At 45.9% G+C, this 27053-nt stretch overlaps 1 protein-coding gene across 1 annotated transcript in view; it reads left to right on the forward strand.

The window, feature by feature from the left end:
• Window positions 1-285: 285 nt before the first annotated feature.
• LOC311102467 (N-lysine methyltransferase SMYD2-A-like) overlaps window positions 286-27053 on the forward strand; it is a gene marked incomplete at its 3' end in the record, with an annotated part of 50665 nt that continues 23897 nt past the window's right edge. Inside the window, exons 1-4 of the mRNA XM_084143824.1 lie at window positions 286-651; window positions 2639-2702; window positions 20648-20758; window positions 21308-21368. Coding sequence (XP_083999950.1) covers window positions 467-651; window positions 2639-2702; window positions 20648-20758; window positions 21308-21368 — 421 coding nt within the window. The 5' untranslated portion in view covers window positions 286-466. The remainder of the gene's footprint in view (window positions 652-2638; window positions 2703-20647; window positions 20759-21307; window positions 21369-27053) is intronic.

A 27053-nucleotide genomic window follows, 5' to 3' on the forward strand; every position in this document is an offset into this window, starting at 1 on the left:
ATCTTCTAGTCGTAAATAGGAAACTCCGACTTGCTAACGGGTTGAACGCGGCACGTGTATAAGTACAACCCGTTAGCAAGTCTGCAATATCCGAGTTTCCTAGTTCCGACTAGCACTTGAACGTAGCATTAGGACCTCGGTATGCTGTAGCGCTGTCGTAGTCAATGACTGGTCGTAGTACTGACAAGCTAAGCATATGATGCTAGGCTAGCTAGCTAGCTGATGATAGCTTTTCTGTTTGGTATTGGTGAGAGGCTGTAGTCAGTGTGTGTGTGTAGCCAAAGCCAGCTAGCCGCAGACAGACAAGCAACGACGCTAGGAAGTCTGATAATTGTATTTTTGCAATAGGACACAGCCAACGTTATCTAGCTCGCTGTCTTGCAAACGTCAGCACGCTCGGGTAGTCAACAAGCAAGTGAAAAGTAGCGTAGCTAGTCACCTAGCTCAACAGACCACGGCATTAAAGATGAGTGGCATAACGAAGAACGAGGGGATAGCGGGGACAGAGAGGTTCGCTAGCCCGGGGAAGGGCAGGGGACTGCGGGCTGTGAAACACTTTGCTGTCGGAGACCTCGTGTTCGCCTGTCCTGCCTATTCCTACGTGCTGACGGTGAACGAGAGAGGAGCGCACTGTGAATACTGCTTCACCAGGTATGGCACTGTCTGGACAACTGTCAGAACATGACGGGTTTGGGTTCTAGAATATAAATGAGATTAAGAGTTTTATTTGTGTTTCTATCCAACTACTGGCCAAACTCATTCTGCACGAATAGGATCTTTCGCTCTCTTGTCACTTGATTATTGGGGCTGTTATGTTGTCGATTTTTCTACAGTAAGGCGTTCTCAAACCATAACGTTGTAGCAATAATTCGACATCCTTGAAGGCATTGTGACTGGAAGTGGATGTCACTCCCTACCATGTGGGTTCAGCATGACTTTCAGCAGCTGACAAAACACAGTTGTTTCTTCTGAGCAGGCCCATTCAGTATCGTGTCGCGTTCACGTACTAGTCGGAAAAAAGGGGCATAACTCAGGCGGACAGATTTTGGGTGGAGTAAATCCTTTCGCTTCGCAGCTTCCTCCCTGTTTACACTCAGTTGAAGTCAAAGGACACACACACACAGTTTGCTTGCACTTGGGTTTGAAAATAAATGGATGAAAGACGATCTTAAACCCAGCCCAGTTCTTTCACGTCAGTGGAGAGGGGAGGTGGTGGAGAGCCTGAGGAGAGGAGGAGACGGAGACCACTGATAGAGAACATCGAGGAGAGGACTGGAGAGAGGAGGAGACCACTGATAGAGAACATCAAGGAGAGGACTGGAGAGAGGAGGAGACCACTGATAGAGGACTGGAGAGAGGAGGAGACCACTGATAGAGAACATCAAGGAGAGGACTGGAGAGAGGAGGAGACCACTGATAGAGAACATCAAGGAGAGGACTGGAGAGAGGAGGAGACCACTGATGGAGAACATCGAGGAGAGGACTGGAGAGAGGAGGAGACCACTGATAGAGAACATAAAGGAGAGGACTGGAGAGAGGAGGAGACCACTGATAGAGAACATCAAGGAGAGGACTGGAGAGAGGAGGAGACCACTGATAGAGAACATCAAGGAGAGGACTGGAGACACAGGACTGCTGCAGCTGCATTGCAGGGACAGACACACCCCCTGTCTCTCTCTCTCTCTCTCTGACACTCACACACCTCTCTCAGCACCTGCATCACTATTGAAGCAATTTTGAGTTTCATTACAGGACTGATAAAATCAGTCACAGGCTCACTCAGAAATGCTAAATAGATGTGAGGTCTTGTTCAGGGTTGGGGTCAAATCAGTAAGTACACTGAAATTCAAATTCTCTTCAATGCTTCTCAATGAGGAAGATTTGGAATTGCATTTGGAATTTGATTTAGTTTCTGAATTTATTGGAATTATATTGACCCAACCCTGGTCTTGTTTAGTCTGAAGGCTACAGGCTGAGACAGAGATTGGAGTGGAAACCGCTTTAGTTTGTTGGGACACACCGTGAGGCTGAGACAGAGTGGAGCGGAAACCACTTTAGTTTGTTGGGACACACCGTGAGGCTGAGAGAGTGGAGTGGAAACCACTTTAGTTTGTTGGGACACACCTTGAGGCTGAGACAGAGTGGAGCGGAAACCACTTTAGTTTGTTGGGACACACCGTGAGGCTGAGACAGAGTGGAGCGGAAACCACTTTAGTTTGTTGGGACACACCGTGAGGCTGAGACAGAGTGGAGCAGAAACCAAACCATTGTATATGGTTGGAACACACCAGAGAATATATCTGGTTTGGTTCTGGAATCATTCCTGACTCTCTCTAGGACAGGAGAGGCCTTTTTATGTGTAGCCTACACAGACCCACACACACCACAGCCTGGCTTGTTTCTGGAGACATGCCCAGATTTATATATAGAAAAGTGACCTTTCTCTGCACCATCTGCCCTTAACAGAGAGATGGGTGAGAACCCACACTAGAACGTGCGTGTGTGTGTGTGTGTGTGAGAGAGGGAGAGAGCGCGAGAGCATAGTGTGTAGGTAATGTCTTTCTTTTCTTGATGTCTCGCTCATCTCAACATTCAACAACAAAATTTGACAATTTTCTCCCCCTCGCTCTCTCTGCAGGAGGGAAGGCCTCTCCAAATGTGGCAAGTGTAAACAAGCTTACTACTGCGAGATCGACTGCCAGGTATAGTGTGTGTCGTATTGTTTGTGTGTGTGAGCGATATTACTATGTGACGTGTATATGTTAGGGTTGGGCGGTATCCAGATTGTCATACCTTCATACCGACCTTGTAACATCCCAGGATGTTCGGTAATACCAGCACTGAACACAAAGGTCGCTATTTTCAAACCCCACTGAGCCTCTGAGAACCGAAGGTTAACAATGCTAACAAGTACATGTCAAATCCCATAGCGAATGCTAACTAAATGCTAACGAGCACATTGCGAACATTTTATACAGTCTCTGACCTAAACTATTTGCAGGACATCCCAGCTCATAAAGCTATACAAGTAACTCAAAAATGCTAGTCACAGTTTGTTGCACAAAACAAATATTAGACAGCAAGGCTCTTGATCCAGGAGGGGATTCTCTGCTGTTACCAGGTGAAGCTTGATTTAGCAAGAAGCTAAGCACTTAGCTAGATAGCTAACTAGCTCCGAAATTAGCAAACCAAATGCACAACTGCAGAGCATTTAGCACATTTTAAGACGGTTAACTGATTTATTGAAATTTCTGAAAAATGTTGGGCTCATCCACCACCGCAGTTTTTTATTTTGTTACGTTCTACACACATTTTACATGTCTTTTTTTTCTTCTTCACAATAGTTACATAGCAAGAATAAAGTAATATGATATACAGTACCAGTCAAAGGTTTGGACACACATTTACATTTAAGTTATTTAGCAGACGCTCTTATCCAGAGCGACTTACAAGTTGGTGCATTCAACTTAGGATAGCCAGTGGGACAACCACCTCTTGATCACAGTAAGTACACTTCTTCAAACAAGCAGCTGTGAGCAAAGTCAGTGCAATCAGGGACAACTACATCTCGATCACAATAAGTAAATTTCTTTAAACAAGTCACACCTACTCATTGTTACGAGAATTTCTATCTCTAATTCAACCTAAGCTTGAATCATTACCAGAGGTTGTAAGGCTCTGGTTTTAATCATAAATGATTCAAGGTCCACAACCCACAAGGATTATCTGTACCTTTATTCATGGAGAGCTCTGCCGCCCAAAACACATACATACTGTTTTATACTCCTTCCACACAAAGGCACCCTGCTCCGCCCACCTCTAGGAGGCCCCCTGTAACCCATTTTATCAGTCCCCTTCACCCTGGAATGTTTAGTCCCGCCCCCCTCTGTTAGTAGGTTGACAATACATTATAATTCTAACACCGTTCACACATTTATACTGTATTTGGGGAGAAATCCTTTAGTCATTATTCTTAAAATACAAATTAATCTAACACTCATTCAAGGGTTTTTCTTTATTTTTTACTATTTTCTACATATTAGAATAATAGTGAAGACATCAAAACTATGAAATAACACATATGGAATCATGTAGTAACCAAAAAAAGTGTTAAACAAATCAAAATACATTTTATATTTGAGATTCTTCCAATAGCCACCCAAATAGTGTACAAAGCTGTCATCAAGGTAAAAGGTGGCTCCTTTGAAGAATCCAAAATATGTTTTGATTTTTTTAACACTTCTTTGGTTACTACATGATTCCATATGTGTTATTTCATAGTTTTGATGTCTTCACTATTATTCTAGTATGTAGAAAATAGTAAAAATAAAGAAAAACCCTTGAATGAGTAGGTGTGTCCAAACTTTTGACTGGTACTGTATATCTTAACAATAATCTAACAACGGTACTCATCTTCCCAATATTCTATTATATTCACTTCACCAATAACCAATAATAGTCCTCACCAATAACAGCAATGACAATAATAATGATAGGAATATTAATACAAATTTCACCATTACTGCTGTTGGACTATGAATATGATCAAAACAGTAACGACCATCATTAACCCCCTTAATCACTACCAATTATTCCCTTGTGATCTTCGCCAATTAGTAATATTAATAATTATACTAATATTGGTATTAATCATAAACATGATACAATTTATCTTTATCTTGGCCAGGTCACAGTTGTAAATGAGAACTTGTTCTCAACTGGCTTCTTACCTGGTTAAATAAAGGTGAAATAAAAATAAAATAAAAATGATCACATTAGCGGCAACGACAACAACAACGCAATCATCATCCTCACTGTCATCATCCGGGGGCCAAATGGTACTAGCCACACAGACGAACAGCAATGCGCAAATATCCAGCAGCTCATTTATCATATTATATTACTTTGCAAGTTGGCAGTTGGTCGAACACAACAAAAGAAAGGCATATCAGACCATTTCGATTAGATCCGTTTGCCAATAAAAATTCAGCAAAAACATTATATAAACTCACTTATTCTCAATCCTCCAATCACAATGGAGGAAAGGCATTTGTTCAGTTCATTTAGATCCGAATGTCAGTTAAAGGAGAGAAAGAAATGGAACATGAACCGTTCTTAATGTTCATTTACGTTTGGCAGAAGAAGAAAAAAAAATCGATCGTCTGTGGAACCTGCAGTAACTGATGATGGGTATCCGATTTATACATCACAACACCCATGAAAAGAATACCTCATATTATTATTATTATAATAATATATTATATTATAATCTCCCTTGACACTAAAGGAGACATGGGGCCAAATAATAATGAAGCCCAGTATGCAGATCTGGTCATTATAGTGATTTTGTTATACATGTATATTTTAACTGTGGATCTATATAAAATATTATTCCAGGGTCGCTGTTCCAACGCTCAGGGGTGGAGAGAGAAAGTACTGGTTTAAAATGTACTTTCTTAATCCAGTTACTACTGGCTTTACTAATGGAATTCAGCCTACCATTAGTTTGACCCAGTGTTAATTTACCAACCAAACCCTGGCGACCATAGACTTAACCGATTACCAATGTGTATCGGAGCAATATTAAATCCTTAAAACATTTTAAATAACTATTTTGGTTTTTGGTTAGAAAAGTTTTTTTTGAACTTTTGATAGTGTTAGAATAGTAATAGTAATTGTGTATATAGAATATATACTGCAGTATAGAACCTGGACAAAGTGTTCACCTTCATACTGTATCAAATAAAATAAAATAAAATTTTATTGGTCACATGCGCCGAATACAACAGGTGCAGACATTACAGTGAAATGCTTACTTACAGCCCTTAACCAACAGTGCATTTATTTTAAACAAAAAAAGTAAGAATAAAACAACAACAAAAAAAGTGTTGAGAAAAAAAGAGCAGAAGTAAAATAAAGTGACAGTAGGGGGGTACCGTTGCAGAGTCAATGTGCGGGGGCACCGGCTAGTTGAGGTAATATGTACATGTGGGTAGAGTTAAAGTGACTATGCATAAATACTTAACAGAGTAGCAGCAGCGTAAAAAGGATGGGGTGGGGGGGCAGTGCAAATAGTCCGGGTAGCCATGATTAGCTGTTCAGGAGTCTTATTGCTTGGGGGTAGAAGCTGTTGAGAAGTCTTTTGGACCTAGACTTGGCACTCCGGTACCGCTTGCCGTGCGGTAGCAGAGAGAACAGTCTATGACTAGGGTGGCTGGAGTCTTTGACAATTTTGAGGGCCTTCCTCTGACACCGCCTGGTATAGAGGTCCTGGATGGCAGGAAGCTTTGCCCCAGTGATGTACTGGGCCGTACGCACTACCCTCTGTAGTGCCTTGCGGTCGGAGGCCAAGCAGTTGCCATACCAGGCGGTGATGCAACCAGTCAGGATGCTCTCGATGGTGCAGCTGTAGAATTTTTTGAGGATCTGAGGACCCATGCCAAATCTTTTTAGTCTCCTGAGGGGGAATAGGCTTTGTCGTGCCCTCTTCACGACTGTCTTGGTGTGTTTGGACCATGATAGTTCGTTGGTGATGTGGACACCAAGGAACTTGAAGCTCTCAACCTGTTCCACTACAGCCCCGTCGATGAGAATGGGGGCGTGCTCAGTCCTCTTTTTTTTCCTGTAGTCCACAATCATCTCCTTTGTCTTGGTCACGTTGAGGGAGAGGTTGTTGTCCTGGCACCACACGGCCAGATCTCTGACCTCCTCCCTATAGGCTGTCTCATCGTTGTCGGTGATCAGGCCTACCACTGTTGTGTCGTCGGCAAACTTAATGATGGTGTTGGAGTCGTGCCTGGCCATGCAGTCATGGGTGAACAGAGAGTACAGGAGGGGACTGAGCACGCACCCCTGAGGGGCCCCCGTGTTGAGGATCAGTGTGGCAGATGTGTTGTTACCTACCCTTACCACCTGGGGGCGGCCCGTCAGGAAGTCCAGGATCCAGTTGCAGAGGGAGGTGTTTAGTCCCAGGATCCTTAGCTTAGTGATGAGCTTAGAGGGCACTATGGTGTTGAATGCTGAGCTGTAGTCAATGAATAGCATTCTCACGTAGGTGTTCCTCTTGTCCAGGTGGGAAAGGGCAGTGTTTCAATCTTCTATCCAGTGTTTGAATTGGGCAGGAGCTCACCGGACCTGAGCACCGTCACCACAAATGTTCCACTGCTCCAGCTCCTTCCATAGAACACCAGCTCAAAAGCACCGCGGACCCCCTGCACCCAAAACACCCCCTGCACCCAAAACAAGCTCCAGCACCCATTTGGCATTTCAGTCCAAGTAAACCACTGCTTCTATCTCATCATTACCTTTTATTAAATTAGTCAATATTCTCTATCAAAATCATATTCGTTCCGATTCACATCCACTAGGAGAGTAGCCACAATATAACAATGTTCCGACTTTTAATCCCAATCCTTGCATTTCAGTTTAGAATACAGACAAGAATAAACAGCAAACTATTCATTTTACATTTTAACGCCGGTGTGTCAAATATTCTGCCTATCATCACCTGTTTTCATTTGAACTCAAACTTAAATCTACGTCTGCATAGTCCAAGAGTCCAGATGCAGTCAAAAATTAAGTTCAAAAGTTTATAGGACTGTAAGGGCACTTTGCCAAAAAAACAACAGTTCTATTTTTTCCTAAAGTTGCTGAGGATTAAAAAAAGAAAGTGTGTGTGTGGTGTCTCATGGGGGAGTTGATAGAGAATGGTCCTTCAAATAGTCCTTCAACTCCCTACCCCTTTCCAACACCGCCAACTTAATCTTGTAGTGCAAGACTCTAGCAACAACGGGTCGGGGTTTCTGGGGAACCCTTCAGCCAAAACGATGCGCCCTTTGGAAATCAATCTTATCCACCAGATTGCGTTTCATGAAATCCTTCACCTTTTCTTCGGTTGCCAGATAGTTTTCATTCTCCTTCACTCCCGTTATGACAATATTATTTCTCATGCTTCTGCATTTTTAGGTGAAGTAGCTCCGCTTTCATTTTAGTGTTATCACTCAGGAGATTCTCTGTCCTTGATTGTAGGGAGTCGCTTTCAACTCGCTTTTGTTTTCAGCCCTTATTTCTTCCATTTAAATTGTTGCTGTAATTCATTCCTACCTTGAGGGCCTCCATGTCTTCCATTACTCTGGGAAATACATCAAGCGTTTGTAGCTGTATTTCCTCCTGGTCAACATCTTAATAGTTCTAAGATATCTAGCGGATATTTAGTTGTGAATTCCATGCTGCAACTACATCACCTGGCGCGTGCTGCACCACAGTGAGTGACTCCCAAGGCTCCGGGTCTCTCGTCGTTGTGTGCTTGTAAACGAACACCAAGTGACCGGGGACCACCGGTAAAGCTTCATAATGGAAAAAGTATGTGACAGGTGACATGAAACTCAATCTTCTTTATTTCCTAACGTATTGCACAAGTTGACTGCAGGCATTTACTTAAAAAGTAGCTACAAATATTCAAATGTATTTAATAACGTCTAAGATATAGTTTAAACAATATTGGCGGCATTGAAAAACCATCCCGTGTCTATTTCCAATTACCCCGGTATAAGGTATGTACAGGATACCACCCAAGCCTAGGAAAGTATTCAGACCCCTTGACTTTTTACACCATTTTGTTACGTTACAGCCTTATTCTAAAGTGGATTACATTAATTTTTTCCTCATCAATCTACACACAATACCCCATAATGACAAAGTGAAAACAGGTCTTTTAAATATTTTTGCACATTTATTTAAAAAATATATATAAATGCCTTATTTACATAAGTATTCAGACCCTTTGCTATGAGACTCGAAATTGAGCTCAGGTGCATCCTGTTTCCATTGATCATCCTTGAGATGTTTCTACAACTTGATTGGATCCACCTGTGGTAAATTCAATTGATTGGACATGATTTGGAAAGGCACACACCTGTCTATATAAAGGTCCCACGTTTTACGGGCTCCTAACCAATTGTGCTATTGTGTGTGTTTTTTTTCGCATTATTTGTAACTTATTTTGTACATAATGTTTCTGCCACGGTCTCTTAAGACCGAAAAGAGCTTCTGGATATCAGAACAGCGATTACTCACCTCGTACTGGACGAAGATCTTTTTCTTTAACGAGTCGGACGCAAAGGATTTACTTCAGACACCCGACAAGGCCCAAATCCCCGTCATTCGCAGGAGGAGACAGAGATATCAGGGACATAGGTCGGGGTGCCTTGTAAGGATCCGACGGCGAGTGGGTAATCTGCCTCTACCACCAGTCCTATTAGCCAACGTACAATCATTTGATAACAAAATAGACAAACTACGATCATGGATATCCACCGGGACATTAAATACTGTAATATCTTGTGTTTCACCGAGTCGTGGCTGAACGACGACATGGATAACATACAGCTGGCAGGGTTTACGCTGTAGACCATACTACACTGCTCAAAAAAATAAAGGGAACACTAAAACAACACAATGTAACTCCAAGTCAATCACACTTCTGTGAAATCAAACTGTCCACTTAGGAAGCAACACTGATTGACAATAAATGTCACATGCTGTTGTGCAAATGGCATAGACAACAGGTGGAAATTATAGGCAATTAGCAAGACACCCCCCAATAAAGGACTGGTTTTGCAGGTGGTGACCACAGACCACTTCTCAGTTCCTATGCTTCCTGGCTGATGTTTTGGTCACTTTTGAATGCTGGCGGTGCTTTCACTCTAGTGGTAGCATGAGACGGAGTCTACAACCCACACAAGTGGCTCCGGTAGTGCAGCTCATCCAGGATGGCACATCAATGCGAGCTGTGGCAAGAAGGTTTGCTGTGTCTGTCAGCGTAGTGTCCAGAGCATGGAGGCGCTACCAGGAGACAGGCCAGTACATCAGGAGACGTGGAGGAGGCCGTAGGAGGGCAACAACCCAGCAGCAGGACTGCTACCTCCGCCTTTGTGCGAGGAGCAGGAGGAGCACTGCCAGAGCCCTGCAAAATGACCTCCAGCAGGCCACAAATGTGCATGTGTCTGCTCAAACGGTCAGAAACAGACTCCATGAGGGTGGTATGAGGGCCCGACGTCCACAGGTGGGGGTTGTGCTTACAGCCCAACACCGTGCAGGACGTTTGGCATTTGCCAGGGAACACCAAGATTGGCAAATTCGCCACTGGCGCCCTGTGCTCTTCACAGATGAAAGCAGGTTCACACTGAGAATGTGACAGAGTCTGGAGACGCTGTGGAGAACGTTCTGCTGCCTGCAACATCCTCCAGCATGAGCGGTTTGGCGGTGGGTCAGTCATGGTGTGGGGTGGCATTTCTTTGGGGGGGCCGCACAGCCCTCCATGTGCTCGCCAGAGGTAGCCTGACTGCCATTAGGTACCGAGATGAGATCCTCAGACCCCTTGTGAGACCATATACTGGTGCGGTTGGCCCTGGGTTCCTCCTAATGCAAGACAATGCTAGACCTCATGTGGCTGGAGTGTGTCAGCAGTTCCTGCAAGAGGAAGGCATTGATGCTATGGACTGGCCCGCCCGTTCCCCAGACCTGAATCCAATTGAGCACATCTGGGACATCATGTCTCGCTCCATCCACCAACGCCACGTTGCACCACAGACTGTCCAGGAGTTGGCGGATGCTTTAGTCCAGGTCTGGGAGGAGATCCCTCAGGAGACCATCCGCCACCTCATCAGGAGCATGCCCAGGCGTTGTAGGGAGGTCATACAGGCACGTGGAGGCCACACACACACTACTGAGCCTCATTTTGACTTGTTTTAAGGACATTACATCAAAGTTGGATCAGTCTGTAGTGTGGTTTTCCACTTTAATTTTTAGGGTGACTCCAAATCCAGACCTCCATGGGTTGATACATTTGATTTCCATTGATAATTTTTGTGTGATTTTGTTGTCAGCACATTCAAATATGTAAATAAAAAAGTATTTAATAAGATTATTTCATTCATTCAGATCTAGGATGTGTTATTTTAGTGTTCCCTTTATTTTTTTGAGCAGTGTATTTACCAAGAGAGTTTTCATCTATTTTTCGTAGCTGTCTATTTACCACCACAAACCATTTAACCTTTATTTAACTAGGCAAGTCAGTTAAGAACAAATTCTTATTTACAATGACGGCCTACCCCGGCCAAATCCTAACCCGGACGACGTTGGGCCAATTGTGCACCGCCCTATGGACTCCCAGTCACGGCCGGTTGTGATACAGCCTGGAATCGAACCAGGGTCTGTAGTGACGCCTCTACCACTGAGATGCAGTGCCTTAGACCGCTGCGCCACTCAGGAGCACTAAGACCGCACTCAATGAGCTCTATAAGGCCATAAGCAAACAGGAAACGCTCATCCAGAGCGTTTCCACATCTGCCACGCTCCTAGTGGACTTTAATGCAGGGAAACTTACATCCATTTGACCATCATGTCACCTGTGCAACTAGAGGCGCAAACCCTAGACCACCTTTACTCCAGACACAGACACACATACAAAGCTCTCCCTCGCCTTCCATTTGGCAAATCTGACCATAACTCTATCTTCCTGCTTACAAGCAAAAACTAAAGCAGGAAGCACCAGTGACTCGGTCAATAAAGAAGTGGTTAGATGAAGCAGATGCTAAGCTACATGACTGTTTTGCTAGCACAGACTGGAATATGTTCCAGGATTCTTCTGATGGCATTGAGGAGTACACCACATCAGTCACTGGCTTCATCAATAAATGTATCGATGTCGTCGTCCCCACAGTGACCGTACGTACATACCCCATCCAGAAGCCATGGATTACAGGCAACATCCGCACATATGCCCTCCGACGAACCATCAAACAGGCAAAGGGTCAATACAGGACTAAGATTTGAATCGTGCTCCGAAGCTTATCGGATGTGGCAGGGCTTGCAAACTATTACAGACTACAAAGGGAAGCACAGCCTCGAGCTGCCCAGTGACGTGAGCGTACCAGACGAGCTAAATTACCTCTATGCTCGCTTTGAGGCAAGCAACACTGAAGCATGCTTGAGAGCCCCAGCTGTTCCGGACGACTGTTTGATTTAGCTCTGTACCCAAGAACACTAAGGTAACCTGCCTAAATGACTACAGACCCGTAGCACTCACGTCTGTAGCCATGAAGTGCTTTGAAAGGCTGGTCATGGCTCACATCAACACCGTTATCCCAGAAACCCTAGACCCACTCCAATTTGCATACAGCCCCAACAGATCCACAGATGATGGAATCTCTATTGCACTCCACACTGCCCTTTCACACCTGGACAAAATGAACACCTACGTGAGAATGCTTTTCATTGACTACAGCTCAGCGTTCAACACCATAGTGCCCTCAAAGCTCATCACTAAGCTAAGGATCCTGGGACTAAACACCTCCCTCTGCAACTGGATCCTGGACTTCCTGACGGGCCGCCCCCAGGTGGTAAGGGTAGGTAACAACACATCTGCCACGCTGATCCTCAACACGGGGGCTCCACAGGGGTGCGTGCTCAGTCCCCTCCTGAACTCCCTGTTCACCCATGACCAGGCACGACTCCAACACCATCATTAAGTTTGCCGACGACACAACAGTGGTAGGCCTGATCACCGACAACGATGAGACAGCCTATAGGGAGGAGGTCAGAGACCTGGCCGTGTGGTGCCAGGATAACAACCTCTCCCTCAAAGTGATCAAGACAAAGGAGATGATTGTGGACTACAGGAAAAGGAGGACTGAGCACGCCCCCATTCTCATCGACGGTGCTGTAGTGGAGCATGTTGAGAGCTTCAAGTTCCTTGGTGTCCACATCACCAACAAATATCATGGTCCAAACACACCAAGACAGTCGTGAAGAGGGCACGACAAAGCCTATTCCCCCTCAGGAGACTGAAAAGATTTAGTCATAGACTGTTCTCTCTGCTACCGCACAGCAAGCGGTACCTGAGCGCTTAAAAAGTGTTCACCCCTGTGTGTGTTCCAGAGAAACGGAGCCCCCTAAGGAAAGTTCACACCACCAGTGTAACACAACTACTAGGCTGCGTTCATTGTGTTGTGTGACAAAAGTGCACATTTTAGAGTGGCCTTTTATTGTTTATACACCCAGCACAAGGTGTTGTTGAAGCAGCTTTTTAATATGCCACGCCTGTCAGGTGGATGGATTATCTTAGCAAAGGAGAAATACTCACTAACAGGGATGTAAACAAATTTGTGCAACATCTTTAGAGAAATAAGCTTTTTGTGCGTATGGAACATTTCTAGGATCTTTTATTTCAGCTCATGAAACATGGGACCAACACTTTACATGTTGCGTTTATATTTTTGTTCAGTGTAATTATGTTAATATAGAGAAACCCTTGAATTAACTATCAGTAGTTATCATTAACTGTTGTACCATTTTAATCACTACTATATCAACAATAGTCTAATCAATAGTCAATTACTAATTCTCATTCTGAATAGTCGTTAGCGCTGGAGCTGCAAAAACCCAGTCACTCCCAAATGACTTCAAGGCCACAAATAATTAATTCATTGTTTTATTTACTAAATAAGTTGAAAATGAGGTAGTTAAAAGATATTATATAAAGACCGGGTACAATGGGATACAACACAGCTATTGAGGTGAGAGGCTCCTTAGATCAATATGAATGGGCTTTGAACTCAACACAGGGAAATACAACAACACATTCACAGGACTTCTGAGAACGACATGATCTCATTCATGAAAATATAAAGTGTGAGAGGACTTCGTCACCAACCAGGAACAGACCTGAACTAGGCTACCAATTAGCATCCGATGTGGACAGTGCCGGGACAGTATTGATCATGGGTTTTGTAAATTAGACCTGCGATTTTACAATACTCAATGACTTCCACCACTTTACACACACAATTCCACTTTCAGAGGAAACTAAGAATGTAGTAGGGTAAATTACTTGTATGTCAGTGTTGCCTCTCTCTGTTCTCAGTCCAAGAAAGTAAAGTCTATTAGAGCTTTTCTAATGCAGTGAATTCTTCCTCTGATCCCAGCCGGGATGGATTGTGAACTCAATCAGTTAGTCTCGAATGCAAACAGGATCGCCTCTGGGATGATTTGGCTCTGTCTTAGTAGGATAGGGAAAGTCGATAGGTGTGTGTGTGTGTGTGTGTGTGTGTGTGTGGTTTCCAAGGAGATGTAGGTCATTCATTCAACTGGTGTGGTCGCGCTGCAAAGAAACTTGATCAGTGTAGACCAGGGCCCTGTTTTCCAATAGCTCAGTGTAGACCAGGGCCCTGTTTTCCAATAGCTCAGTGTAGACCAGGGCCCTGTTTCCCAATAGCCCAGTGTAGACCAGGGCCCTGTTTCCCAATAGCCCAGTGTAGACCAGGGCCCGGTTTCCCAATAGCTCAGTGTAGACCAGGGCCCTGTTTTCCAATAGCTCAGTGTAGACCAGGGCCCTGTTTTCCAATAGCTCAGTGTAGACCAGGGCCTGGTTTCCCAATAGCTCAGTGTAGACCAGGGCCCTGTTTCCCAATAGCTCAGTGTAGACCAGGGCCTTGTTTTCCAATAGCTCAGTGTAGACCAGGGCCCTGTTTCCCAATAGCGATGGAACTTCGGCTTACAAGTTTTTTTTGTTTTACGGACAAATAATTACCATGCGTTTCCCAAAATAGCATGCTGAGAGAATGGTCGCTAAGTGCGTCATGGGAGCATGGGCCCGGTTTCCCGATACACTAGGGGTGTGAACGTTAAAACATTTAAACAAAGTTGGAATCCTTAACGTTAACAAAAATTCCTAACCAATTAATTAAAATCACAGTGCAGTTATCACAAAACATATTATTATTTTAGTCGATAGGCTATAAAGGCCCGGAAAAGTTGTGTAATTCAAATAAAGCCAGAAAGGAAAAGGTGAACTTTAGGATACTGCATGACATTGCGAGATACAGATTACCAAAACATATGAGCATTCTCCTGCCTGCCCCTCTCTCTCCCTGGCGTTCTGCCTGCCCCCCTCTCTCCCTGGCGTTCTGCCTGCCCCCCTCTCTTCCTGGCGTTCTGCCTGCCCCTCTCTCTCCCTGGCGTTCTGCCTGCCCCCTCTCTCCCTGGCGTTCTGCCTGCCCCCCTCTCTTCCTGGCGTTCTGCCTGCCCCCCTCTCTCCCTGGCGTTCTGCCTGCCCCTCTCTCTCCCTGGCGTTCTGCCTGCCCCTCTCTCTCCCTGGCGTTCTGCCTGCCCCCCTCTCTTCCTGGCGTTCTGCCTGCCCCCCTCTCTTCCTGGCGTTCTGCCTGCCCCCCTCTCTTCCTGGCGTTCTGCCTGCCCCTCTCTCTCCCTGGCGTTCTGCCTGCCCCCCTCTCTTCCTGGCGTTCTGCCTGCCCCCCTCTCTTCCTGGCGTTCTGCCTGCCCCCCTCTCTTCCTGGCGTTCTGCCTGCCCCCCTCTCTTCCTGGCGTTCTGCCTGCCCCCTTCTCTTCCTGGCCCTCCCCTCTCTTCCTGGCGTTCTGCCTGGCCCTCCCCTCTCTCCCTGGCGTTCTGCCTGGCCCTCCCCTCTCTCCCTGGCGTTCTGCCTGCCCCCCTCTCTCCCTGGCGTTCTGCCTGGCCCCCCCCTCTCTCCCTGGCGTTCTGCCTGCCCCCCTCTCTCCCTGGCGTTCTGCCTGCCCCCCTCTCTTCCTGGCGTTCCGCCTGCCCCCCTCTCTTCCTGGCGTTCCGCCTGCCCCCCTCTCTTCCTGGCGTTCTGCCTGGCCCTCCCTTCTCTTCCTGGCGTTCCGCCTGCCCCCCTCTCTTCCTGGCGTTCTGCCTGCCCCCCTCTCTTCCTGGCGTTCTGCCTGGCCCTCCCCTCTCTCCCTGGCGTTCTACCTGGCCCTCCCCTCTCTCCCTGGCGTTCTGCCTGGCCCTCCCCTCTCTCCCTGGCGTTCTGCCTGGCCCTCCCCTCTCTCCCTGGCGTTCTGCCTGGCCCTCCCCTCTCTTCCTGGCGTTCCGCCTGCCCCCCTCTCTCCCTGGCGTTCTGCCTGGCCCTCCCCTCTCTTCCTGGCGTTCCGCCTGCCCCCCTCTCTCCCTGGCGTTCTGCCTGCCCCCCTCTCTTCCTGGCGTTCTGCCTGGCCCTCCCCTCTCTCCCTGGCGTTCTGCCTGGCCCTCCCCTCTCTCCCTGGCGTTCTGCCTGGCCCTCCTCTCTCTCCCTGGCGTTCCGCCTGGCCCTCCCCTCTCTCCCTGGCGTTCTGCCTGGCCCTCCTCTCTCTCCCTGGCGTTCTGCCTGGCCCTCCCCTCTCTCCCTGGCGTTCTGCCTGGCCCTCCCCTCTCTCCCTGGCGTTCTGCCTGGCCCTCCCCTCTCTCCCTGGCGTTCTGCCTGGCCCTCCCCTCTCTCCCTGGCGTTCTGCCTGGCCCTCCCCTCTCTCCCTGGCGTTCTGCCTGGCCCTCCCCTCTCTCCCTGGCGTTCTGCCTGGCCCTCCTCTCTCTCCCTGGCGTTCTGCCTGGCCCTCCCCTCTCTCCCTGGCGTTCTGCCTGGCCCTCCCCTCTCTCCCTGGCGTTCTGCCTGGCCCTCCTCTCTCTCCCTGGCGTTCTGCCTGGCCCTCCCCTCTCTCCCTGGCGTTCTGCCTGGCCCTCCCCTCTCTCCCTGGCGTTCTGCCTGGCCCTCCCCTCTCTCCCTGGCGTTCTGCCTGGCCCTCCCCTCTCTCCCTGGCGTTCTGCCTGGCCCTCCCCTCTCTCCCTGGCGTTCTGCCTGGCCCTCCCCTCTCTCCCTGGCGTTCCGCCTGGTCCTCCTCTCTCTCCCTGGCGTTCCGCCTGCCCCCCTCTCTCCCTGGCGTTCCGCCTGGCCCTCCCCTCTCTCCCTGGCGTTCTGCCTGGCCCTCCTCTCTCTCCCTGGCGTTCTGCCTGGCCCTCCTCTCTCTCCCTGGCGTTCCGCCTGCCCCCCTCTCTCCCTGGCGTTCCGCCTGCCCCCCTCTCTCCCTGGCGTTCCGCCTGGCCCTCCCCTCTCTCCCTGGCGTTCCGCCTGGCCCTCCCCTCTCTCCCTTGCGTTCCGCCTGGCCCTCCCCTCTCTCCCTGGCGTTCTGCCTGGCCCTCCTCTCTCTCCCTGGCGTTCCGCCTGGCCCTCCTCTCTCTCCCTGGCGTTCCGCCTGCCCCCCTCTCTCCCTGGCATTCTGCCTGGCCCTCCCCTCTCTCCCTGGCGTTCTGCCTGGCCCTCCCCTCTCTCCCTGGCGTTCTGCCTGGCCCTCCCCTCTCTCCCTGGCGTTCTGCCTGGCCCTCCCCTCTCTCCCTGGCGTTCTGCCTGGCCCTCCCCTCTCTCCCTGGCGTTCTGCCTGGCCCTCCCCTCTCTCCCTGGCGTTCTGCCTGGCCCTCCCCTCTCTCCCTGGCGTTCTGCCTGGCCCTCCCCTCTCTCCCTGGCGTTCTGCCTGGCCCTCCCCTCTCTCCCTGGCGTTCTGCCTGGCCCTCCCCTCTCTCCCTGGCGTTCTGCCTGGCCCTCCCCTCTCTCCCTGGCGTTCTGCCTGGCCCTCCCCTCTCTCCCTGGCGTTCTGCCTGGCCCTCCCCTCTCTCCCTGGCGTTCTGCCTGGCCCTCCCCTCTCTCCCTGGCATTCTGCCTGGCCCTCCCCTCTCTCCCTGGCATTCTGCCTGGCCCTCCCCTCTCTCCCTGGCATTCTGCCTGGCCCTCCCCTCTCTCCCTGGCATTCTGCCTGGCCCTCCCCTCTCTCCCTGGCATTCTGCCTGGCCCTCCCCTCTCTCCCTGGCATTCTGCCTGGCCCTCCCCTCTCTCCCTGGCATTCTGCCTGGCCCTCCCCTCTCTCCCTGGCGTTCTGCCTGGCCCTCCTCTCTCTCCCTGGCGTTCTGCCTGGCCCTGTAAAGTTACCAATTGTCGCTATGGACATGTTACTGTAGCTGCGTTCTATGTCTGTAAAGGGTTGTGGTAGATATATGTAGTCCCCTGTAGCTCAGTTGGTAGAGCATGGCGCTTGCAACGCCAGGGTTGTGGGTTCGTTTCCCACGGGGGGCCAGTATGAAAATGTATGCACTCACTAACTGTAAGTCGCTCTGGATAAGAGTGTCGGCTAAATGACTAAAATGTAAATGTATATAACATCAATGCCCAGCCCTAGCAGTTATACACATGTAATAGGACCATTATCCTTCATTGATGTGAAATTGTATGATTTTTTTTCTTTATCGTTTTAACAGAAAACCGTTTATTAATTTATACTGGCCCTTTGATAAATTCTGAGCTTTAATCATTTACATTTACATTTTAGTCATTTAGCAGTCGCATGTGGAAAATGTCTGGCTTCATGTTCCCTGCAAGGAACCTTTATTTTTTTATTTTTTTACATCTGGCCCCCATACGGGCGGCAGGTAGCTTAGTGGGTAAGAGCGTTGTGCCAGTAACCGAAAGGTCGCTGGTTCTAATCCCCGAGCCGACTAGGTGAAAAATCTGTCGATGTGCCCTTGAGCAAGGCACTTAACCCTAATTGCTTCTGTAAGTCGCTCTGGATAAGAGCGTCTGCTAAATGACTAAAATGTAAATGTAAATGTAATACGAATATACACTACATGACCAAAAGTATGTGGACACCTGCTTGTCGAACAACTCATTCCAAAATTATGGGCATTAGTATGGAGTTGGTTCAGATATGCATCTGTTGGTCACAGAGACGTAAAATAAAATAAAAAATGGGCCTCAGGATCTCGTCACGGTATTTTGGTGCATTCAAATTGCCATCGATAAAATGCAATTGTGTTCGTTGTCCATAGATTATGCCTGCCATCAACTTGAGACATCTGTAGCATTGTGTTGTTTGACAAAACTGCACATTTTAGTGGCCTTTTATTGTCCCCAGCACAAGGTGCACCTGTGTAATGATCATGCAGTTTAATCAGCTTCTTGATATGCCACAGTTGTCAGGTGGACAGATTATCTTGGCAAAGGAGAAATGCACACTAAAAGGGCCGTAAACAAATTTGTGCACAACATTTGAGAGAAATAAGCTTTTTGTGCGTGTGGAACGTTTCTGGGATCTTTTATTTCAGCTCATGAAACATGGGACCAACACTTTACATGTTGCGTTTATATTTTTGTTCAATGTATTTTAATGCAGTCATCTTGGTTTTCATTTGAAACATATATTTTTTATATGTCACTTGTTTGTATCAATTGTGGCAAAGACATTGGCAACTTTGTATTTGTAGTCAACTTCGTTCTGAAGTTATCGGCGGTCACAGAGAGACCGAAATAATCACATGGTTAATCCATGTTTAGCAGGTTTTCAATCCAACTCCAATCAAGCGCAGCTGATCCTAATAATAAGCTGGTTGATAAGATGAATCAGGTTAGTTACATCTGGGGTTAGAGTGTAAACCTACAGGAGGGCAGCTCTCCAGGAACAGGGTTGGAGAGCCCTGGTGTAAACCTACAGGAGGGTAGCTCTCCAGGAACAGGGTTGGAGAGCCCTGGTGTAAACCTACAGGAGGGTAGCTCTCCAGGAACAGGGTTGGAGAGCCCTGGTGTAAACCTACAGGAGGGTAGCTCTCCAGGAACAGGGTTGGAGAGCCCTGGTGTAAACCTACAGGAGGGTAGCTCTCCAGGAACAGGGTTGGAGAGCCCTGGTGTAAACCTACAGGAGGGTAGCTCTCCAGGAACAGGGTTGGAGAGCCCTGGTGTAAACCTACAGGAGGGTAGCTCTCCAGGAACAGGGTTGGAGAGCCCTGGTGTAAACCTACAGGAGGGTAGCTCTCCAGGAACAGGGTTGGAGAGCCCTGGTGTAAACCTGCAGGAGGGTAGCTCTCCAGGAACAGGGTTGGCGAGCCCTGGTGTAAACCTACAGGAGGGTAGCTCTCCATGAACAGGGTTGGAGAGGCCTGGTGTAAACCTACAGGAGGGTAGCTCTCCAGGAACAGGGTTGGAGAGCCCTGGTGTAAACCTGCAGGAGGGTAGCTCTCCAGGAACAGGGTTGGCGAGCCCTGGTGTAAACCTACAGGAGGGTAGCTCTCCAGGAACAGGGTTGGAGAGCCCTGGTGTAAACCTACAGGAGGGTAGCTCTCCAGGAACAGGGTTGGAGAGCCCTGGTGTAAACCTACAGGAGGGTAGCTCTCCAGGAACAGGGTTGGAGAGCCCTGGTGTAAACCTACAGGAGGGTAGCTCTCCAGGAACAGGGTTGGAGAGCCCTGGTGTAAACCTACAGGAGGGTAGCTCTCCATGAACAGGGTTGGAGAGGCCTGGTGTAAACCTACAGGAGGGTAGCTCTCCAGGAACAGGGTTGGAGAGCCCTGGTGTAAACCTGCAGGAGGGTAGCTCTCCAGGAACAGGGTTGGCGAGCCCTGGTGTAAACCTACAGGAGGGTAGCTCTCCAGGAACAGGTGTAGGGTAGGGTACTGATGACAACACCAGGGTTGTGGATTTGATTCCAGAATAGGCCATATATACTAAAGATGTCAACATCAATTCTGTAAGTCGCTCTGTCTGGATAAAAGCTTCTGCTAAATTACCATTGTTATTAGTACAGCATTTAGGAAGATGTGAATCAGACAGGAAATAGTTATTGTGGTTGCCATGACAATCTATAAAGCCTCTGGCTCTCTGTCAGAAAATGTTTTAGAACAGATAGTAGTTTGTTTGCCAAGGCAAGGGGGGGGGCGCACGCAACAGATGGCTTGCCTGTGGACTTGTGTCCTTGAGTAAAGCATGTCTCTAATATATTCTGTCTCTCTCTTTACACACACCTACCTGTGTACCCCTAGAAGGGAGACTGGCCCATGCACAAGTTGGAGTGTACAGCCATGTGTTCCTATGGGGAGAACTGGTGTCCATCAGAGACCGTCAGATTGGTGGCCAGAATCATCATGAAACAGGTGGGTGTGGGGGTGTGTGTGGGTGGGGATGTGTGTGTGTGGGTGGGGATGTGTGTGTGTGGGTGGGGATGTGTGTGTGTGTGTGTGTGTGGGTGGGGATGTGTGTGTGTGTGTGGGTGGGTGGGGATGTATGTGTGTGGGTGGGGATGTGTGTGTGGGTGGGTGGGTGGGTGGGTGGGGATGTGTGTGTGGGGATGTGTGAGTGGGGATGTATGTGTGTGTGTGTGTGTGTGTGTGTGTGGGTGTGGGTGGGTGGGGATGTATGTGTGTGGGTGGGGATGTGTGTGTGGGTGGGTGGGGATGTGTGGGTGGGGATGTGTGTGTGTGTGTGTGGGTGGGTGGGGATGTGTGTGTGGGTGGGGGTGTGTGTGTGTGGGTGGGGATGTGTGTGTGTGGGTGGGGATGTATGTGTGGGTGGGGATGTGTGTGTGTGTGTGGGTGGGGGATGTGTGTGTGTGGGTGGGGATGTGTGTGTGTGTGTGTGTGTGGGTGGGGATGTGTGTGGATCTATTCCCCCTAAATGTGTTCTGCTTTGTCTGTCTTCTCCAGAAAGTAACAACAGAGCGGACACAGTCAGAGAGGCTGTTACTCCTCAGCGAGTTTGAAGCTCGTAAGTACACAGATTAGACACACGGTATCAAAACTCTCAAAGGTTTTTCAGAAATCCTAGTTGGAAGATTCCCGGAATCATGAGGGAATAAGCAGGAATTCCGGAGTCCTCCAACCGGGATTTCTGGAAAACCAGGGAATTTTTGGGGGAAATTACCGGAATGTTGCAACCCCACATAGTACATAACTGCTTTATAATGCTGCTGTAGCTATAACTGCTTTATAATGCTGCTGTAGCTATAACTGCTTTATAATGCTGCTGTAGCTATAACTGCTTTATGTTGATGCTGCTGTAGCTATAACTGCTTTATGATTATGCTGCTGTAGCTATAACTGCTTTATGATGCTGCTGTAGCTATAACTGCTTTATAATGCTGCTGTAGCTATAACTGCTTTATAATGCTGCTGTAGCTATAACTGATTTATGATGCTGCTGTAGCTATAACTGCTTTATAATGATGCTGCTGTAGCTATAACTGATTTATGTTGATGCTGCTGTAGCTATAACTGCTCTATGATGCTGCTGTAGCTATAACTGCTCTATGATGCTGCTGTAGCTATAACTGCTTTATAATGCTGCTGTAGCTATAAATGCTTTATAATGCTGCTGTAGCTATAACTGATTTATGTTGATGCTGCTGTAGCTATAACTGCTCTATGATGCTGCTGTAGCTATAACTGCTTTATAATGCTGCTGTAGCTATAACTGCTCTATGATGCTGCTGTAGCTATAACTGCTTTATGTTGATGCTGTAGCTATAACTGCTTTATAATGCTGCTGTAGCTATAACTGCGTTATAATGCTGCTGTAGCTATAACTGCTTTATGTTGATGCCGCTGTAGCTATAACTGATTTATGATGCTGCTGTAGCTATAACTGCTTTATGTTGATGCTGCTGTAGCTATAACTGCTCTATGATGCTGCTGTAGCTATAACTGCTTTATAATGCTGCTGTAGCTATAACTGCTTTATAATGCTGCTGTAGCTATAACTGATTTATGATGCTGCTGTAGCTATAACTGCTTTATAATGATGCTGCTGTAGCTATAACTGATTTATGTTGATGCTGCTGTAGCTATAACTGCTCTATGATGCTGCTGTAGCTATAACTGCTCTATGATGCTGCTGTAGCTATAACTGCTTTATAATGCTGCTGTAGCTATAAATGCTTTATAATGCTGCTGTAGCTATAACTGATTTATGTTGATGCTGCTGTAGCTATAACTGCTCTATGATGCTGCTGTAGCTATAACTGCTTTATAATGCTGCTGTAGCTATAACTGCTCTATGATGCTGCTGTAGCTATAACTGCTTTATGTTGATGCTGTAGCTATAACTGCTTTATAATGCTGCTGTAGCTATAACTGCGTTATAATGCTGCTGTAGCTATAACTGCTTTATGTTGATGCCGCTGTAGCTATAACTGATTTATGATGCTGCTGTAGCTATAACTGCTTTATGTTGATGCTGCTGTAGCTATAACTGCTCTATGATGCTGCTGTAGCTATAACTGCTTTATAATGCTGCTGTAGCTATAACTGATTTATGTTGATGATGCTGTAGCTATAACTGATTTATAATGCTGCTGTAGCTATAACTGCTATATGATGCTGCTGTAGCTATAACTGATTTATGTTGATGCTGCTGTAGCTATAACTGCTTTATAATGCTGCTGTAGCTATAACTGCTCTATAATGCTGCTGTAGCTATAACTGATTTATGTTGATGCCGCTGTAGCTATAACTGATTTATGATGCTGCTGTAGCTATAACTGCTTTATGTTGATGCTGCTGTAGCTATAACTGCTTTATGATGATGCTGCTGTAGCTATAACTGCTTTATGATGCTGCTGTAGCTATAACTGCTTTATAATGCTGCTGTAGCTATAACTGCTTTATAATGCTGCTGTAGCTATAACTGATTTATGATGCTGCTGTAGCTATAACTGCTTTATAATGATGCTGCTGTAGCTATAACTGATTTATGTTGATGCTGCTGTAGCTATAACTGCTTTATGATGCTGCTGTAGCTATAACTGATTTATGATGCTGCTGTAGCTATAACTGCTTTATAATGCTGCTGTAGCTATAACTGATTTATGATGCTGCTGTAGCTATAACTGCTTTATAATGATGCTGCTGTAGCTATAACTGCTTTATGATGCTGCTGTAGCTATAACTGCTTTATAATGCTGCTGTAGCTATAACTGCTCTATGATGCTGCTGTAGCTATAACTGCTTTATGATGCTGCTGTAGCTATAACTGCTTTATAATGCTGCTGTAGCTATAACTGCTTTATAATGCTGCTGTAGCTATAACTGCTTTATGTTGATGCTGTAGCTATAACTGCTTTATAATGCTGCTGTAGCTATAACTGATTTATGTTGATGCTGCTGTAGCTATAACTGCTCTATGATGCTGCTGTAGCTATAACTGCTTTATAATGCTGCTGTAGCTATAAATGCTTTATAATGCTGCTGTAGCTATAACTGATTTATGTTGATGCTGCTGTAGCTATAACTGCTCTATGATGCTGCTGTAGCTATAACTGCTTTATAATGCTGCTGTAGCTATAACTGCTCTATGATGCTGCTGTAGCTATAACTGCTTTATGTTGATGCTGTAGCTATGACTGCTTTATAATGCTGCTGTAGCTATAACTGCGTTATAATGCTGCTGTAGCTATAACTGATTTATGTTGATGCTGCTGTAGCTATAACTGCTCTATGATGCTGCTGTAGCTATAACTGCTTTATAATGCTGCTGTAGCTATAACTGATTTATGTTGATGCTGCTGTAGCTATAACTGCTTTATAATGCTGCTGTAGCTATAACTGCTTTATGTTGATGCCGCTGTAGCTATAACTGATTTATGATGCTGCTTTAGCTATAACTGCTTTATGTTGATGCTGCTGTAGCTATAACTGCTTTATGATGCTGCTGTAGCTATAACTGCTTTATAATGCTGCTGTAGCTATAACTGCTTTATAATGCTGCTGTAGCTATAACTGCTTTATAATGCTGCTGTAGCTATAACCGATTTATGTTGATACTGCTGTAGCTATAACTGCTCTATGATGCTGCTGTAGCTATAACTGATTTATGTTGATGCTGCTGTAGCTATAACCGATTTTATAATGCTGCTGTAGCTATAACTGATGTATGTTGATGCTGCTGTAGCTATAACTGCTTTATTTGATGCTGCTGTAGCTATAACTGCTTTATGATGCTGCTGTAGCTATAACTGCTTTATGATGCTGCTGTAGCTATAACTGCTTTATAATGCTGCTGTAGCTATAACTGCTTTATAATGCTGCTGTAGCTATAACTGCTTTATTTGATGCTGCTGTATCTATAACTGCTTTATGATGCTGCTGTAGCTATAACTGATTTATGTTGATGCTGCTGTAGCTATAACTGATTTATGTTGATGCTGCTGTAGCTATAACTGATTTATGATGATGCTGTAGCTATAACTGCTTTATGATGCTGCTGTAGCTATAACTGATTTATAATGCTGCTGTAGCTATAACTGATTTATGATGCTGCTGTAGCTATAACTGCTTTATGATGCTGCTGTAGCTATAACTGCTTCATAATGCTGCTGTAGCTATAACTGCTTTATAATGCTGCTGTAGCTATAACTGCTTTATAATGCTGCTGTAGCTATAACTGCTTTATGTTGATGCCGCTGTAGCTATAACTGATTTATGATGCTGCTGTAGCTATAACTGCTTTATGTTGATGCTGCTGTAGCTATAACTGCTTTATAATGCTGCTGTAGCTATGACTGCTTTATGATGCTGCTGTAGCTATAACTGATTTATGTTGATGCTGCTGTAGCTATAACTGCTTTATGATGATGCTGCTGTAGCTATAACTGCTTTATAATGCTGCTGTAGCTATAACTGATTTATGATGCTGCTGTAGCTATAACTGATTTATAATTATGCTGCTGTAGCTATAACTGCTTTATTATGCTGCTGTAGCTATAACTGCTTTATAATGCTGCTGTAGCTATAACTGCTTTATAATGCTGCTGTAGCTATAACCGATTTATGTTGATGCTGCTGTAGCTATAACTGCTCTATGATGCTGCTGTAGCTATAACTGATTTATGTTGATGCTGCTGTAGCTATAACCGATTTATAATGCTGCTGTAGCTATAACTGATGTATGTTGATGCTGCTGTAGCTATAACTGCTTTATTTGATGCTGCTGTAGCTATAACTGCTTTATGATGCTGCTGTAGCTATAACTGCTTTATGATGCTGCTGTAGCTATAACTGCTTTATGATGCTGCTGTAGCTATAACTGCTTTATAATGCTGCTGTAGCTATAACTGCTTTATTTGATGCTGCTGTATCTATAACTGCTTTATGATGCTGCTGTAGCTATAACTGCTTTATAATGCTGCTGTAGCTATAACTGATTTATGATGCTGCTGTAGCTATAACTGCTTTATAATGATGCTGCTGTAGCTATAACTGATTTATGTTGATGCTGCTGTAGCTATAACTGCTTTATGATGCTGCTGTAGCTATAACTGATTTATGATGCTGCTGTAGCTATAACTGCTTTATAATGCTGCTGTAGCTATAACTGATTTATGATGCTGCTGTAGCTATAACTGCTTTATAATGATGCTGCTGTAGCTATAACTGCTTTATGATGCTGCTGTAGCTATAACTGCTTTATAATGCTGCTGTAGCTATAACTGCTCTATGATGCTGCTGTAGCTATAACTGCTTTATAATGCTGCTGTAGCTATAACTGCTTTATAATGCTGCTGTAGCTATAACAGCTTTATAATGCTGCTGTAGCTATGACTGCTTTATGATGCTGCTGTAGCTATAACTGATTTATGTTGATGCTGCTGTAGCTATAACTGCTTTATGATGATGCTGCTGTAGCTATAACTGCTTTATAATGCTGCTGTAGCTATAACTGATTTATGATGCTGCTGTAGCTATAACTGATTTATAATTATGCTGCTGTAGCTATAACTGCTTTATTATGCTGCTGTAGCTATAACTGCTTTATAATGCTGCTGTAGCTATAACTGCTTTATAATGCTGCTGTAGCTATAACCGATTTATGTTGATGCTGCTGTAGCTATAACTGCTCTATGATGCTGCTGTAGCTATAACTGATTTATGTTGATGCTGCTGTAGCTATAACCGATTTATAATGCTGCTGTAGCTATAACTGATGTATGTTGATGCTGCTGTAGCTATAACTGCTTTATTTGATGCTGCTGTAGCTATAACTGCTTTATGATGCTGCTGTAGCTATAACTGCTTTATGATGCTGCTGTAGCTATAACTGCTTTATGATGCTGCTGTAGCTATAACTGCTTTATAATGCTGCTGTAGCTATAACTGCTTTATTTGATGCTGCTGTATCTATAACTGCTTTATGATGCTGCTGTAGCTATAACTGCTTTATAATGCTGCTGTAGCTATAACTGATTTATGATGCTGCTGTAGCTATAACTGCTTTATAATGATGCTGCTTTAGCTATAACTGCTTTATGATGCTGCTGTAGCTATAACTGCTTTATAATGCTGCTGTAGCTATAACTGCTCTATGATGCTGCTGTAGCTATAACTGCTTTATAATGCTGCTGTAGCTATAACTGCTTTATAATGCTGCTGTAGCTATAACTGCTTTATAATGCTGCTG

The sequence above is a fragment of the Coregonus lavaretus genome (genome assembly GCF_964263955.1).
Source record: "Coregonus lavaretus genome assembly, chromosome: 27".
NCBI classification, from domain to species: Eukaryota; Metazoa; Chordata; class Actinopteri; order Salmoniformes; family Salmonidae; genus Coregonus; species Coregonus lavaretus.